This window comes from Ascaphus truei, chromosome 5, assembly GCF_040206685.1.
Source record: "Ascaphus truei isolate aAscTru1 chromosome 5, aAscTru1.hap1, whole genome shotgun sequence".
Taxonomy (NCBI): Eukaryota; Metazoa; Chordata; class Amphibia; order Anura; family Ascaphidae; genus Ascaphus; species Ascaphus truei.
Genome location: NC_134487.1, coordinates 56,959,621 through 56,975,262, shown reverse-complemented (window position 1 = coordinate 56,975,262; position 15,642 = coordinate 56,959,621). Strand labels below are relative to the sequence as shown.

General features: G+C 42.4%; 1 protein-coding gene across 3 annotated transcripts in view; it reads left to right on the top strand.

Moving 5' to 3' along the window:
- Positions 1 to 15,642, top strand: part of PLXNB2 (plexin B2) — a 326,443-nt gene that overhangs the window by 236,448 nt on the left and 74,353 nt on the right. For all 3 annotated transcript variants that reach the window (XM_075599864.1, XM_075599863.1, XM_075599865.1), the window contains 2 exons: positions 12,095 to 12,221; positions 14,360 to 14,513. In XM_075599864.1, the coding sequence (XP_075455979.1) occupies positions 12,095 to 12,221; positions 14,360 to 14,513 (281 nt within the window). The remainder of the gene's footprint in view (positions 1 to 12,094; positions 12,222 to 14,359; positions 14,514 to 15,642) is intronic.

Sequence of the window (15,642 nt, the reverse complement as noted above, 5' to 3'; positions counted from 1 at the left end):
GACCAGAGTGAACTAATGGCAGTGATAGGGTTAAATACTTGTTTGATACCTTTGGAGACAAATCAGACTAGCCCACAAGTGTTTCTTTGTTCCAGTGATCACTATGAAGAGGTCAAGGGGAGTTGTCAATTGTATTTGCTCCACCCTAGTCAAATTAGGCATTCAGATTAATGGATGCCTGCTCCTTCATAATTATAAGAAATGTATGTAAAAATACGTGAGAGATGAGGCAGGGTTGACGATAAAATCCACTGTAAAATTTGGGTTACAATGTTTATAAAGCGTAATAGAAAAAAGAAGCGTCCGCACTTAAAATGCATGAAAGGGAGGTCGTGTATTAATGGCGCTTTTGTGCAGAATCCTCCATGGTGTTTATCCTGCACACAAAAGGTATTCAGCAAAGTATCAGATTTAATACTGAATTTACTACATTAAATATCCCAATTTAGGCACTAATCACTGCTCACTGTAACACGTGAACAATACCCAACATCTTAGCGACACTCCCCCTTCATCAGGTGCCAAATGGAGAAAGACACAGCAATACAAAACCCTGGGAAGACGCCAACCTCCACTCGCACAGCTAATTAGTCCATGATGTTACACACATTAATGCATCTGTTGTCCCCAGGCAATTACGTTTTAACCAATCTTGTAAGTAAAGTCCATAATTCACAAAGAATAGACCTGAAATAATGAGTCATGCAACGGAAACAAATTCCTATAAATACACATCTACTGTGTATATATGATTTCCGCAGCAACATTGTGATGTGCCCTCTATAAGTTAATGTAGTGCAAATTTATATTTTTGTAAGGGTCATATGTGCAGAATTCACATGTATGATGCCACAATGAACAGTGACTATACCCTGAATTGTGACATAAGAACAGTGCCGTGTTTAATATGTTAAATGTAGTGATTTAACACATTGGACAAGTATAAGTATTTTTAAATGTATATATTTATTTACTTTTAACATATGAATAATAAACAATATTTGGGTTTTTCTGTTGGCGATAAAATTCACACATCAATTGTTTTATGTTTTTTTTTGCAAATTACTGTAATTGTGATGCCATCACAAGTCAAGCAGGTACATTTCATTGACTAAGTATATATGATCTCGGCAGAAACCAAAGGAAAGGGAAAACAATGTTATGCACAGAATGCAAAAAAGTTAAACTGGTACTTTTGCGGTATGGATCTTTCTATGGAAGCCAAAATCTATTGAGAAGTTGTAAAAATATATATATATATATATTTATATTTTTTATTATTATTTATTTACAATTTCTCAATAGATTTTGGCTTCCATAGTAAGATCCATAGCACAAAAGTAAAAGCTTAACTTTTTGACAAACTGAATGATGATAGTACTGTGTGTGTGTGTGTATATATATATATATATATATATATATATATATATATATATATATATATATATATATATATATATATATATATATGTATATGTATGTGTATATATATATATATGTATGTGTATATATGTGTATATATATATATATATATATATGTGTGTATATATGTGTATATATATATGTGTGTGTGTGTGTGTGTGTGTGTGTGTGTGTGTGTATATATGTATATATATATATATATATATATATATATATATATATATATATATATGTGTGTATATATATATATGTGTGTGTGCGTGTATGTATGTATATATATATATATCTGAACCCCATTATAACGATGTCATCGGGGTCCACCCGATACACCGCGTTATAACCGAGATCGCGGGCAAATAATGCAGCTATGCAGTGTGATGCTCTGTGAAGTTCTTCCGTTATGCTCCGTTGTTGAGTTGCTCCATAGCAGGAGAAAACGCCCTGCAAGTGCACTTGCTCTGTCTGTCCGGTTGCCGAAAAAGACCTCATGCAGTGGATTTGATTGAACAGCATTCCCGGACAGAGCACCTGCTATGGAGCAATTCAACAACAGAGCATAACGGAAGAACACCGAGGAATATCAACAACCATCACGGTATATGTACTTATTACGATTTAGTTACAACAAATTGCACAGATATCTATAAACAATCAGGTCAGATTTAATTACAAGAAATCTATCCTAAAAAGACTGAGGTAAATTGTACAGCATAACATATCCATTATAGGCACTTCACAGAGCATCACACTGCATAGCTGCAGTCGTGTTCTACCATGCCTTATCAAAAGTAGTGCTACTGCAGACACTAGTGCAAACCCATATCTTGGATTAAGCCTCATAAAATGGTTAATAGATGCAAATTGTGTGAATAGTGTGAATTCTGTGACTCTCATTGGCTCAAAAACATCTAATTAAACACTGACAAAGCGTGCAGCACAGTACCAAACAAATATAGAGTACTAGACTGCACCATATGCACAAATTCTCAGACTGTGCTCAATTTAAAATTCTTGAGAGAACGCTGCTTCTGCAGAGAAAATATATGCTAATATCTACAATCAAGAACTGCAACTTGGTATAATAAGGCATAAACATCCATTCTGACTATATCTCAGAAATTATGTATATACAGGCATACCCCGCTTTAAGTACACTCACTTTAAGTACACTCGCGAGTAAGTACATATCCCCCATTAGGCAAACGGCAGCTCACACATGCGCCTGTCATCACGTCCTGAACAGCAATACCGGCTCCCTACCTGTACCGAAGCTGTGCGCAAGCGGGGAGACTATAGAGCCTGTTACAAATGCGTTATTTACATCAGTTATGCACATATATGATGATTGCAGTACAGTACATGCATCAATAAGTGGAAAAAGGTAGTGCTTCACTTTAAGTACAATTTCGCTTTACTTACATGCTCCGGTCCCATTGCGTACGTTAATGCGGGGTATGCCTGTACTGTGAACAGTGTCATTACAATTGATATTGTGGTGTTTTTCAAAGGACTTGGGCAAAAAGTGCAGCACGGTGCTGCCAATTCCAGTACTAAATAAGAAACCATGTGATATTCTTACTACCTCTGAGACTGTTTGCCATTGTTACATATCTGCACTTTCAATTGGTTTCTTTATGTTGACATCAGCAATTGATTATAATCAGCCACTTATGCGGAGTTCATTATACAAGTGTTTAAATATTGCTTAATCAAGCATTAGAACTTTAAACATCAGAGGATTCATTCTCTTCTGAAAGTAGTCTGATTAAGTACATACCAATTGCGCAAATTGTCTACATCCACAGTCTTTTTGCAACAATGTTACATCTCCTGCTTAAATTCTCCGAGTGCCCTTAACTTCAAAGGAGCAAGATTGTATCTAACCAGTTGATACATAATAACAACATATATACCACCAGGAAATACATTGCTTTTTGCTTAGAGGAATCAAATAAAGTACCTTCAGCAAGTCCATCAAGTTACCAATTATAGTCCTAAAATCAGTTGCCTGAACACAATAAATACAAGTAAACCAGGCAGTATAAATCTGGATTTTTTCTTTTAATAACAATTCTGAGAGCTACATCTTTCAAATAAAAGTTTCTAAAGCATTTTTTGAGTGGACGCTATCTTTTCCAAAAGTGTCTTCTGCTTATGACAATTAGTCTCTACTTAGGAAGTGGTAGGCAATTCTATATGTAATCAAATATCACTCCCTAATATGTCACGCCAGTTATCTCTCCCAATAGGTCTACTATGACCAAAGGCTGTTTTAACCATATACTGCTATTAGAATATAATACATTGTGTGTGTGTCTCCGTGTCTCCGTGTCTCCGTGTCTCCGTGTCTCCGTGTCCGGACATGGCAAATCCTGGAAGTTTGCCAACAAAAAAAAACATTATTTTTTTAACAGGAGCCACGCTATACGCGGATCCGCGTTGTAGTAGATTGCGCTATAACAGGGTTGGCCTGTTTTTTAATATATATATATTTATATTTGATGTAGAGATATCTGTACCGTGTTAGCCAAGTTTAATAATCAAAAATAAATAGTCGATATCGTTCTGTGGCTAACAAAATGCTTTTATTTGTGCGAGCTTTCGAGATACACTGATCTCTTCAGGCATGTTGAAATGGATTAAGCCAAATAAAACTTGCTTTTAAACAGGGCAGCTTGGAATGTTATCTGTGGGTGACGCCGACCCCTCCCCACCTTGTCATAAATGGCATACGGCACAGGGGGGAGGGATAGGCTTCAGCCACAGATAACATTCCAAGCAGCCCTGTTTCAAAGTAAGTTTTTTTTGGCTTAATTCATTGTAACATCGGCCAAAGAGAATAGATCATTATACCTCGAAAGCTGGCACAAATAAAGGCATTTCGTTAGCCACAGCACGGTATCAACTATTTATTTTTTTATTTTATATGTTTATATGTATATACTCAATATTGCCGACCTGAAGAAGAGAGGAAAACTCTCGAAAGCTTGTCCTATGACATAAATTGTTAGTCCAAATAAAAAAGGTATCACCTAATACTGAAGAACTCATTTATTCTGCACTGTCGCAACTGAACTAACACAGCTATTTCCTATATATATATCTATATATATATTAAGGTTATGGTGGGTAAAAAAAGTGACAAAAACCCGCCACAGTAAAGCTTAAAGCAACTGTAAATATTACTGTATATTCATTTGCATGTCTTAGACAGGTCTGCAACCCTGTCTTTCACCATTATCGCCCAGCACACAGCACTTCCACTGCAGCAAGGGATTCTGGGAAATGACATGCAAATGAGCACACAGTGCCACCTTTTATCTCAAGCTCACATTACATGAACAACCCTTAGCCAATGCATGCTGCTTTACAGTTGCATTATATATATATATATATATATATATATATATATATATATATATATATATATACAGTGTTCGACAAATCACCCAAAAATCTACTCGCCCAACCAAAAAATCTACTCGCCACCTAGTCCCGCCCCCAACCCCGCCCCTAGTCCCGCCCCCAACCCCGCTTTAAAATAAAATATATAATTAAAATTAAAATACATTTAATAAATTCCTAGTCAGAACAACATTCGTTTTTGACAAATGTATTTAGTTGTGTGTGTGTGTGTGTAAGTGTCGATCTAGAAATAAAAGCCAGGTGTGGATGACTAGTTTCCTGAACCCCTTAACCAGTGTCTGGACGTCCCCGCTTCACAATATCTAAAGCAGCAATCCCACCTGGGATCTTACCTGATCCGCAGTCCCTCAATGTCCAGGTACCTCATTCCCGCAATGTTATACATTGGAGGGAATGTGTTCCCTACCTGTCTCCTGGGTTAGGGGGGGTTCCGATGTCTCCCGTGTGAAGCTTGAGTCAGATCTGGAAGAAAGCAGTATAGGTTATTTTGGTGTAGTATAGGACAGTTAAGATATATAGGGTAAATAAGATATCCAGATACAGAGAGGGGGAGAGAGAGGAAGAGAGAGAGGAAGAGAGAGAGGAAGAGAGAGAGGAAGAGAGAGAGGAAGAGAGAGAGAGGGAGAGAGAGGGAGAGAGAGGGAGAAGAGAGGGAGAGAGAGGGAGAGAGAGGGAGAGAGAGGGAGAGAGAGGGAGAGAGAGGGAGAGAGAGGGAGAGAGAGGAAGAGAGAGGAAGAGAGAGGAAGAGAGAGGAAGAGAGAGGAAGAGAGAGGAAGAGAGAGGAAGAGAGAGGAAGAGAGAGGAAGAGAGAGGAAGAGAGAGGAAGAGAGAGGAAGAGAGAGGAAGAGAGAGGAAGAGAGAGGAAGAGAGAGGAAGAGAGAGGAAGAGAGAGGAAGAGAGAGGAAGAGAGAGGAAGAGAGAGGAAGAGAGAGGAAGAGAGAGGAAGAGAGAGGAAGAGAGAGGAAGAGAGAGAGAAAGAGAGAAGAGAGAGAGAGAGAAAGAGAGAGAGAAAGAGAGAGAGAAAGAGAGAAAGAGAGAAGAGAGGAGGGAGAGAGAGGAGGGAGAGAGAGGAGGGAGAGAGAGGAGGGAGAGAGAGGAGGGAGAGAGAGGAGGGAGAAGAGAGACAGAGGAGGGAGAGAGAGAAAGAGAAAAAAGAGACAGAGGAGGGAGAGAGAGAAAGAGAAAAAAGAGACAGAGGAGGGAGAGAGAGAAAGAGAAAAAAGAGACAGAGGAGGGAGAGAGAGAAAGAGAAAAAAGAGACAGAGGAGGGAGAGAGAGAAAGAGAAAAAAGAGACAGAGGAGGGAGAGAGAGAAAGAGAAAAAAGAGACAGAGGAGGGAGAGAGAGAAAGAGAAAAAAGAGACAGAGGAGGGAGAGAGAGAAAGAGAAAAAAGAGACAGAGGAGGGAGAGAGAGAAAGAGAAAAAAGAGACAGAGGAGGGAGAGAGAGAAAGAGAAAAAAGAGACAGAGGAGGGAGAGAGAGAAAGAGAAAAAAGAGACAGAGGAGGGAGAGAGAGAAAGAGAAAAAAGAGACAGAGGAGGGAGAGAGAGAAAGAGAAAAAAGAGACAGAGGAGGGAGAGAGAGAAAGAGAAAAAAGAGACAGAGGAGGGAGAGAGAGAAAGAGAAAAAAGAGACAGAGGAGGGAGAGAGAGAAAGAGAAAAAAGAGACAGAGGAGGGAGAGAGAGAAAGAGAAAAAAGAGACAGAGGAGGGAGAGAGAGAAAGAGAAAAAAGAGACAGAGGAGGGAGAGAGAGAAAGAGAAAAAAGAGACAGAGGAGGGAGAGAGAGAAAGAGAAAAAAGAGACAGAGGAGGGAGAGAGAGAAAGAGAAAAAAGAGACAGAGGAGGGAGAGAGAGAAAGAGAAAAAAGAGACAGAGGAGGGAGACCAGAGAGGGGGGAGACCAGAGAGGGGGGAGACCAGAGAGGGGGGAGACCAGAGAGGGGGGAGACCAGAGAGGGGGGAGACCAGAGAGGGGGGAGACCAGAGACGGGGGAGACCAGAGAGGGGGGAGACGGGGGAGACCAGAGAGGGGGGAGACGGGGGAGACCAGAGAGGGGGGAGACGGGGGAGACCAGAGAGGGGGGAGACGGGGGAGACCAGAGAGGGGGGAGACGGGGGAGACCAGAGAGAGGGGAGACTAGAGAGAGGGGAGACGGGGGAGACTAGAGAGAGGGGAGACTAGAGAGAGGGGAGACTAGAGAGAGGGGAGACCAGAGAGGGGGGAGACCAGAGAGGGGAGACGGGGGAGACCAGAGAGAGGGGAGACGGGGGAGACCAGAGAGAGGGGAGACGGGGGAGACCAGAGAGAGGGGGGAGACCAGAGAGAGGGGAGACGGGGGAGACCAGAGAGAGGGGGGAGACCAGAGAGAGGGGAGACGGGGGAGACCAGAGAGAGGGGGGAGACCAGAGAGAGGGGGGAGACCAGAGAGAGGGGGGAGACCAGAGAGAGGGGGGAGGCCAGAGAGAGGGGGGAGACCAGAGAGAGGGGAGACCAGAGAGGGGAGACGGGGGAGACCAGAGAGAGGGGAGACGGGGGGAGACCAGAGAGAGGGGAGATGGGGGAGACCAGAGAGAGGGGGGCAGGGGTGACTGACTGACCGGGGCAGGGGTGACTGACTGACCGGGGCAGGGGTGACTGACTGACCGGGGCAGGGGTGACTGACTGACCGGGGCAGGGGTGACTGACTGACCGGGGCAGGGGTGACTGACTGACCGGGGCAGGGGTGACTGACTGACCGGGGCAGGGGTGACTGACTGATTGGGGGGGGGGGGGGAGGTACCTCTGGTGTCACACATACTCCCATACACACATACACATTCTCCTATATATATATATACATACACACACACACACACACACACACACATACATACATACACACAATCCCACATACATACACACACTCCCACATAAATACACACTCCCACATACATACACTCACTCCCACATACATACACACTCCCACATACATACACACACTCCCACATACATACACACACTCCCACATACATACACACACTCCCACACACATACACACACACACACACATATATACACACCTATATACACACACACAGGCCATGACCAGCACCACCACGCTCCCCCGCCCATCTCCTGCTCCGCTCCCACATGAGGGGGCTTCCCCCGCTCCCATCACCCGGCGCGCTCTCTGACGCGGAACCGGGGGGATGAGGGGGCATCCCCCGCTCCCATCACCATAACTGCGGGCAGCAGGAGCACCGGGGAGGGGAGGGAGGTGGAGGAAGGCACAGATAATACTTACTGTGTCCTCCATCCTCCATGGGAAAAAAATGGCCGCTCGTTGGGGGCTGGCTCATATAGAGCCTGGCCGCGCGCCCACAAAGCCTGGGAGCGCGCGCCAATCATCTGTCAGGTAGGGGGAGTTTTTTTTTTTTTTCAGCCAGCGCGAGCAGGGAAATTTCAGCGCGAGCAGGGAAAATTTAAAAAACAAAACACGTGTGCTGCTTGGGCCAATAGTTACTCGCCTGGGGGTTAAATCCACCCGCCCCGGGCGAGTAAATGTATAGGATTGTCGAACACTGTATATATATATATATATATATATATATATATATATATATATACACAAATATAACTGTATGCTCATCTGCATGTCTTAGGCAGGTCTGCAACCCCGCCTTTCCCCATTATCACCCAGCATACAGCACTTCCACTGCAGCAAGGGATTCTGGGAAATGACATGCAAATGAGCACACAGTGTCACTTTTTGCCTCAATAACCATTTTTAACATGGTTCCCTATAGGCTTAAGCTTGCTACATGGTCACAGCTTTGAGCACAGCCAGGGTTAAGGTGCATACCCAGAAAACCACCCACAGACAGCTGTTTCGACCTTGATGGGTCTCATCAGTGTGGGGTTGATTTTACTGGGAATGCAAGAGAGGCTATGGGATAGGCTAAACCATAATACTGAGTTAAGTTATGGTGAGTAAAAAAAGTGACAAAAACCCTCCTATATATACAGGCATACCCCGGTTTAAGGACACTCACTTTAAGTACACTCACGAGTAAGTACATATCATCCAATAGGCAAACGGCAGCTCACGAATGTGCCTGTCAGCACGTCCTGAACAGCAATACCAGCTCCCTACCTGTACCGAAGCTGTGTGCAAGCGGGGAGACTATAGAGCCTGTTACAAATGCGTTATTTACATCAGTTATGCACGTATATGACGATTGCAGTACAGTAAATGCATCGATAAGTGGGAAAAGGTAGTGCTTCACTTTAAGTACATTTTCGCTTTACATACATGCTCCGGTCCCATTGCGTATGTTAATGCGGGTTATGCCTGTATATATATATATATATATATATATATATATATATATATATATATATATATATCACATACACACACAGCTCTACAATCACTCTAAATATATAATGATTGACAATATCAATTCAATAAAAACACAATATAATATAGTGGAGAGAGGTGATCTCTTTGATAATACTTTCCCTATTCTCTGCTGCCAAAAGGTCCACTACCCCACAGGTGGGGAAAAAGTTCACACGTTGTATAGAATGACCTAGGCGCACAAGAAGGGAGAAAGAAAAGGGGAGGGGGGAACACACAGAGTAGTATGTCTGTATAGTGAAGAATAAAATGCTCAGATTGCACTTACACAAAGATGAGGATATTGAAGCAATTATCCTTAAGGGTCTCTATCGACCTTTTCTTCTTCTAATTCTCCCATGGGTAACAATGGATCTTAGGGTATAATAGAAATTGTATCTTCCAAGTCTTCATTAATTTCCCAGTTCATAAACAGGCATGGATAGTGTCGTACTATTTAATAAAAGAATAAAACTAAAATAAATATAATAAAAATTCACAAGACAGTGAAAAAATAAAAGGAGCAAGATCAATAATCACATTAAATATGACCTGTAATCATACAGTCTTATCTTGCACACTGGCAGTTGGAGGGTGTCCCAAATTCATGATGGTGTTCTGACACACCTAACCAACGTTGGGTGTCTAATATATGGTGAACCAGCTAACCAATCAAAATGAAAAAAGAAAATAAAGTCCTGGCACCAATATCATGAAGAATACCAGTCCTTCCAAAGAAGTAAGGAGAGTAGAAGAATGGCGTGTAGGACAGTCCTGTTTTCCACCGTTCTCTTCTTTATATGGAGTATTCTTTTATTTCTATCCTTTTGTCAAAATGCTCTACAAGGAAAAAAAACACAAAAACAAAAAACCATTGTGCAGTATCTTCAGGGTAACGAATACACCTTTCCCCCGCCACTAGCTACTTTCAGCAAGGCTGTATTAAATAGACATTGATTGGTATCGTTGGTGTTGTTTCCAGGCACAGCATGTACTGGATGGCTTCGCTCACCGTCTTGTCTTCAAATATCTAGTATGACACTCGATGTGCCCAGAGGATATAGAACACAGATATGGTGCAAGTACCGCTACAAAAATGTATTTATTTTAAAACATATAACACAGACACCACAAGGTATCACACTCACATTTAAAATGTGATGGTGGGACCATCTACAACGTGCCGTCCGCTGCTTGTAAGTACTTGAGCTGCATGCACTGGTAGCTGGGCTAGAGATCCCTTCCTCCATCCTTCTCGCGGCCGCGACTCTGAGATCCCCCCTCCTGATGTAAACACTGCCAGGCTGCTGCTCTCGTCCTACATGCACGGAGTGACGTCACCAATAAGCTCCACCCTACGCGTTTCGTAACTATCGCGTTACTTCGTCAGGGGCGTTACCAATCAGTCTTATGTTGCAGAGTTTATCACAGTATAGCGCAATCCCATACAGTGCAATTGATATTACCTCACCAATAGGGTTATCCCTGAGGGGTTATTACTTGCGATCTTAGTAGTGATAATGTCCGTTGTTTCTCTTCTCATCAGGGTGGCTGGTGTGGATGGTGTGCTAGTCTCTCACTCTGAGCCGCTGCTCTTAGCACACACCTGTGTCTTCACAAACTCCCAGGCTTGTCGGCACACTATCTTTGTTCCAACTGGCGTGACTGGCTTGGTCAGCTTGCCAGTCCCACCGCACACTTGCTCCCACCGCACACTTGTGTATCCATACACTTCCAGGCTCGTTGGTTTACCGTCGGTACACTAACTGATCTCCTCCCCTCTGAGTCCCTCAGTGTTATTGGCTGGTACTTTGAACTCGCGCCACTCCCTTCTCCTGTGATCGGCTACGCAATCACCTCCCTCTCTCTGTGGTCCAGATCTCCGTCTGTATTGCTGTGCAGCTTCCTTGCTCCAATGACGTCACCCTACACGTTTCACCTTAACGGCATCTTTGGGGGTTAATGATCATATATATACATATACATGAAATGTATTGACTCAATGTTTCGGTCCCCACTGCTCTTGAGAAAGGACCGACACGTTGTCAATAAATGTCACCTTTTGATTTATATATATATATATATATATATATAATGATCATTCTGTTTAACATCTCACCACTGAGTCACTGCTGCATTCTTTTCTTCAGTTGGGTACAAAGTTTACTTGCATCTTGCTAGTAGCGCATGGCGTTGCGCGCTTCTGCAGCAGAGGTGATTTGTGGCTATGGGGAAGACACGATGGTGAGGCGTGGGCGTGACACCCGGAGCTGGTTTGCCCTCATTGGCTGAACCGCTCACGTGACCCGGGCGTTGCGAGACAAAATAACAAAAATTGTCTCGCGAAAAACCAGCCGCACGCGCGCTCTATGGACATCCGCATTGACTGCCTGTGCCGCACACTTAGCATGGACGCGGCCTTTGGTTTCAAAATCAGGGGTATAGTGTCATTCATGTTGTTTATTTGATGTTTTGCTGGTGATGTCACTTACATTTGTATTCTTTTAGCCTTTAAAAGATACCTTTAATCTTTGAGTGCTCTCACGCCTATATGTGGTTTGAACCTTAAACATATTCTCTTGGACTTTTTGATTCTAAAGAGTTGGTGCACATTCTGCCTAGGAACTGTATTTGTGTAACAGGTATGGGAATCACAGATGCTCATTTTTAACCCTTGTGGCCAATGAGAAGGACGTACCAGGTATACATTGGCTGGTATGCAAGGGATAACTATGTTTAATATTGCATGTACTAGGCATGTCTCACTAATATCTGTATGTCAGTATCAAATATGCTACCTGAAAGATTAATTAGATGTTCTCAGCCATTATGTTATAGATCTCATTCATATCTCGACTCTTGACAGATGCTCCAGAAAAGTTGACTGTCCAAGGGCTGATGATGAGAATCATTGGCTGTGGAGTCCAGCAGGAACTTGCATAAAGATTGAGAGTGCCAACCCAAAGAACATGAGTCGTATGGCACCTAGCATGGTACGTAGCACACATTCTCATCATTGTGGCAGAGAGGATGTGACCACATTAAGCAACTGCAGTCTTTATTCAGAAAAACAATCGAAGCATCAGATAAAACCTTTGTGCTTGAGTATAGATTTAAATTGTTAACACTATGTGCTGCTTTTTGTACCCTACCTGGAATCTCCTATGTGTGGGCGTCTGGGACATGTCACTGAGAGATTGAAAGTTTATATTCCACCTTCCTGTGCACAGTGGTAGAAGGAAATATGAAATTGGCTTTCAACAAACAAAAATGACAATGTGATTTAAGCTAATAGCTATTCATTATATATATATATATATATATATGTATAATACAAATATCACTTGTGAGCACATTCACATGTCTTAGACAGGTCTGCAATCCTGCTTTTTGCCTTTATCACCTAGCATACAGTGCTTCCACTGCAGCAAGGGATTCTGGGAAAAGACATGCAAATGAGCACACAGGATTGCAGACCTGTCTAAGACCATAACTTATCTAATGTGTGGTGAAACCTACCCAGCCTTACAATTGCAAAGCCAGTACAACCAGCCTCACTCTGATGAGACCCAAAAGGTCAAAACAGCTGTCTGTGGGTAGGTTTACTGGCTATGCATCAAAACCCAGGCTATGCCGAAAGCTGTGTAATGCAGCAAGCATAAGCTCATAAGGGTTCCATGTAAAAATGGATTTGAGGCAAAAGATGACACTGTATGCTCATTGCATGTCATTTCCCATAATCCATTGCTGCAGTGGAAGCACTGTATGCTAGGTCAGGGGAGCGCAAACTTTTCCTGCTGTGCCCCCCTGTCTTCCCTTCCTCAATGCTCGCGCCCCCCTCCCTACCTTAGACCTGCGTCAAATGACGCTGCGGGGTCATGTGAGGTCACGTCACATGACCCCGCAACATCATTTGACGCCGCGTTGCCATAGCGACGCGGCAGAGCACCATATAAACTAATTGCCTAAGGGCCATTAAGACCCTCTATTGTGCATCCCTTGCTGAAGTTGCCTATACCACTGTGACGAAACGCATAAGGCTACGCAATTAGGACTGTCTAAGGAGTCTGGGAGAAGGAAGGAGTACCTTGAGGAAGGAGCTGAGGATCTGTGGAACCAGAAAGGCAGTAAGAGGTTGCCGGGGGTTGGTTTTGTGAGCGCAAAGTTGCAGAGCACCTCCTGGATGTTGAGGCAGGTACGCGTTACACACCCCTTACCACGAGGATCCAGCTCTACGTCAGAGGATTACCAGACGACTACTTGTCATCACCAAGGCGAACCCTGTTGTACATACAGTTCTATGCGTAAGTTCTGTCCATCTTTGCGAGTGGCCTGTTTTTAGCCTGATTTTTATTAGTTGGTGGTAATACCGAGTTACGCTATGGAGGCTGCACTGTCTTCTTCTGTTTTGCAGTGAATCGGGTGAGGTGGTTGATCCTGTTGACAGCTGCACGGCATCTCCAGCGTTTTATTATTCCCATTTTGGTGCTTTTTTTGCTGTTGAATCATAATTTTGTTTCTGTTTTCCCTTTCCCTTGTTACATATCCTTGTTTTCGATGGTTGTTTGTCTGTTTTATGTTGAGCTTCTCATGGGTTAAAGCACTTGGCCATTGCTAACGCTCCAAATACTGTTACCCTCCGTATATATTGGCGCTGTATATTTCATATATATCTGAATCGTCTTTTAAGGGGATGATGCTGTTGGTTCCTCTTTGTACACGTTTTCATAAATATTACATATACATATTACAAGAAACATAAATATTTAATTATTAGAGTGTTAACTTGAGTGCAAGCATTCTTTCATTGTCTTTTTCCACCATAAATTCATTGTGCAAAAAAGCACTCATTGTAATAGATTCCAAAGCTTCTAACATATCATCTACTTGTTGGACCAATAAAAGGTTTCATACCCCCTACTCCCTCTCCCTCCTTTGTTAGTACATGGAAGAAAGGACCAACATGGCTACCCACCCTTGTTGGCTCATTTTATTAACTCCTGATCACCTGCAAACTGAGATGCGTTATTTAAAAGCAAGAACGGGTAAAAGTACCATAGTGATTTACTGGTAGTAAGTACACCGAGCCCTTGGACACCAACGTTTTGACCTGTGTTGTGCTTTGGTTTAGGTCACTCTAACGGTCAATCCCTCAATAACCTTAAAAGAAGATGACAAGCTGCTGTGTGATTTTGGAGACACGACCAATCCTGCAGAGCTGGGGGAGGATGGAACTATTTCTTGCAGGCCTCCGAAGGATATTCCGTCCACAGAAAAAGGCAAAGGTAAACTAATATTGCCATATAATGTACATAGCCGCCATATTTCAGGTCTTTCCCAGCATTCTGACTGTTGATTATTTTTTCCCAACACTTAGCCTTTTAAGGTGTGTGTGTGTGTGTGTATATGTATATATACATCAATTAGTTGTAACAAAGAAATATAACACACAAGTGCACACCCGTGGTAAGGATAAAAGTCATTTATCACAGCAGAAAAGACATAGAAATCATTTGCATATGAATTAAAATCCCTGGGTACCAGCAGTTCCATATTGCAAAAGTCCGGTTAGATGTCACCAAACATGTTTGATGAGCGTGCGCTAGAGTGCCGCTATGTAGCAGACCAGGTGTAACCAACTCTACGGACCGCCGGCATCCCCACAACATGGGCGCAAAAAACACGTGACCGTGACACTTTTCGTACTAAACGTACTTCCCCAGGGAGGCACAGTGTCATGCTCAAAGGTTCAATATATACCCAACTGTCAATCAATCAAACACAACATATCCCATTGGGAATCTGATTGTGGGCGAAACATTTTAAGTGATAAAGTGAAGAAACGGAAGTGGGAAAAAAAGTGCATAGTGACTGATATACTGAATACTTGTTTATAATAATTTAAATAGAATTATGTATATATGAATATAACATGACGATATATATAGATATATATATAGCAAATACTATATTAATATTTTAAGATTAATGTAACCACAGTAAAATTCTCAAATGGTCTACAGATCAACAATAAACATTAATAACAAAGTGCATACGTAACAGACCAGATACATTATCTCAAAAAGGGAGTCATATCGACGGGCTCCTTAAAACCCAATGGAGACCTAGTTTGTCATTTAAAATCCAAAATTGTCCTTTTGGTAATAAAAGAAGATCTCTATTGTCTGACGGGATAGTGGTGAACACTGATTAAATGCATATACTTTCATGAACTGTGCATCACAATTATGTTTTTACAAGAAATGAGAAAGCAAAGGGCTCAGTTTTTTTTTTTGAGCAACAAATATATATATATACACATACACACACACTATGACAAAAAATACTAGTAAATGCACAGGTAATAAATATTATATAACACATAAATACTTCACCCACAAACCAGATGCGAAG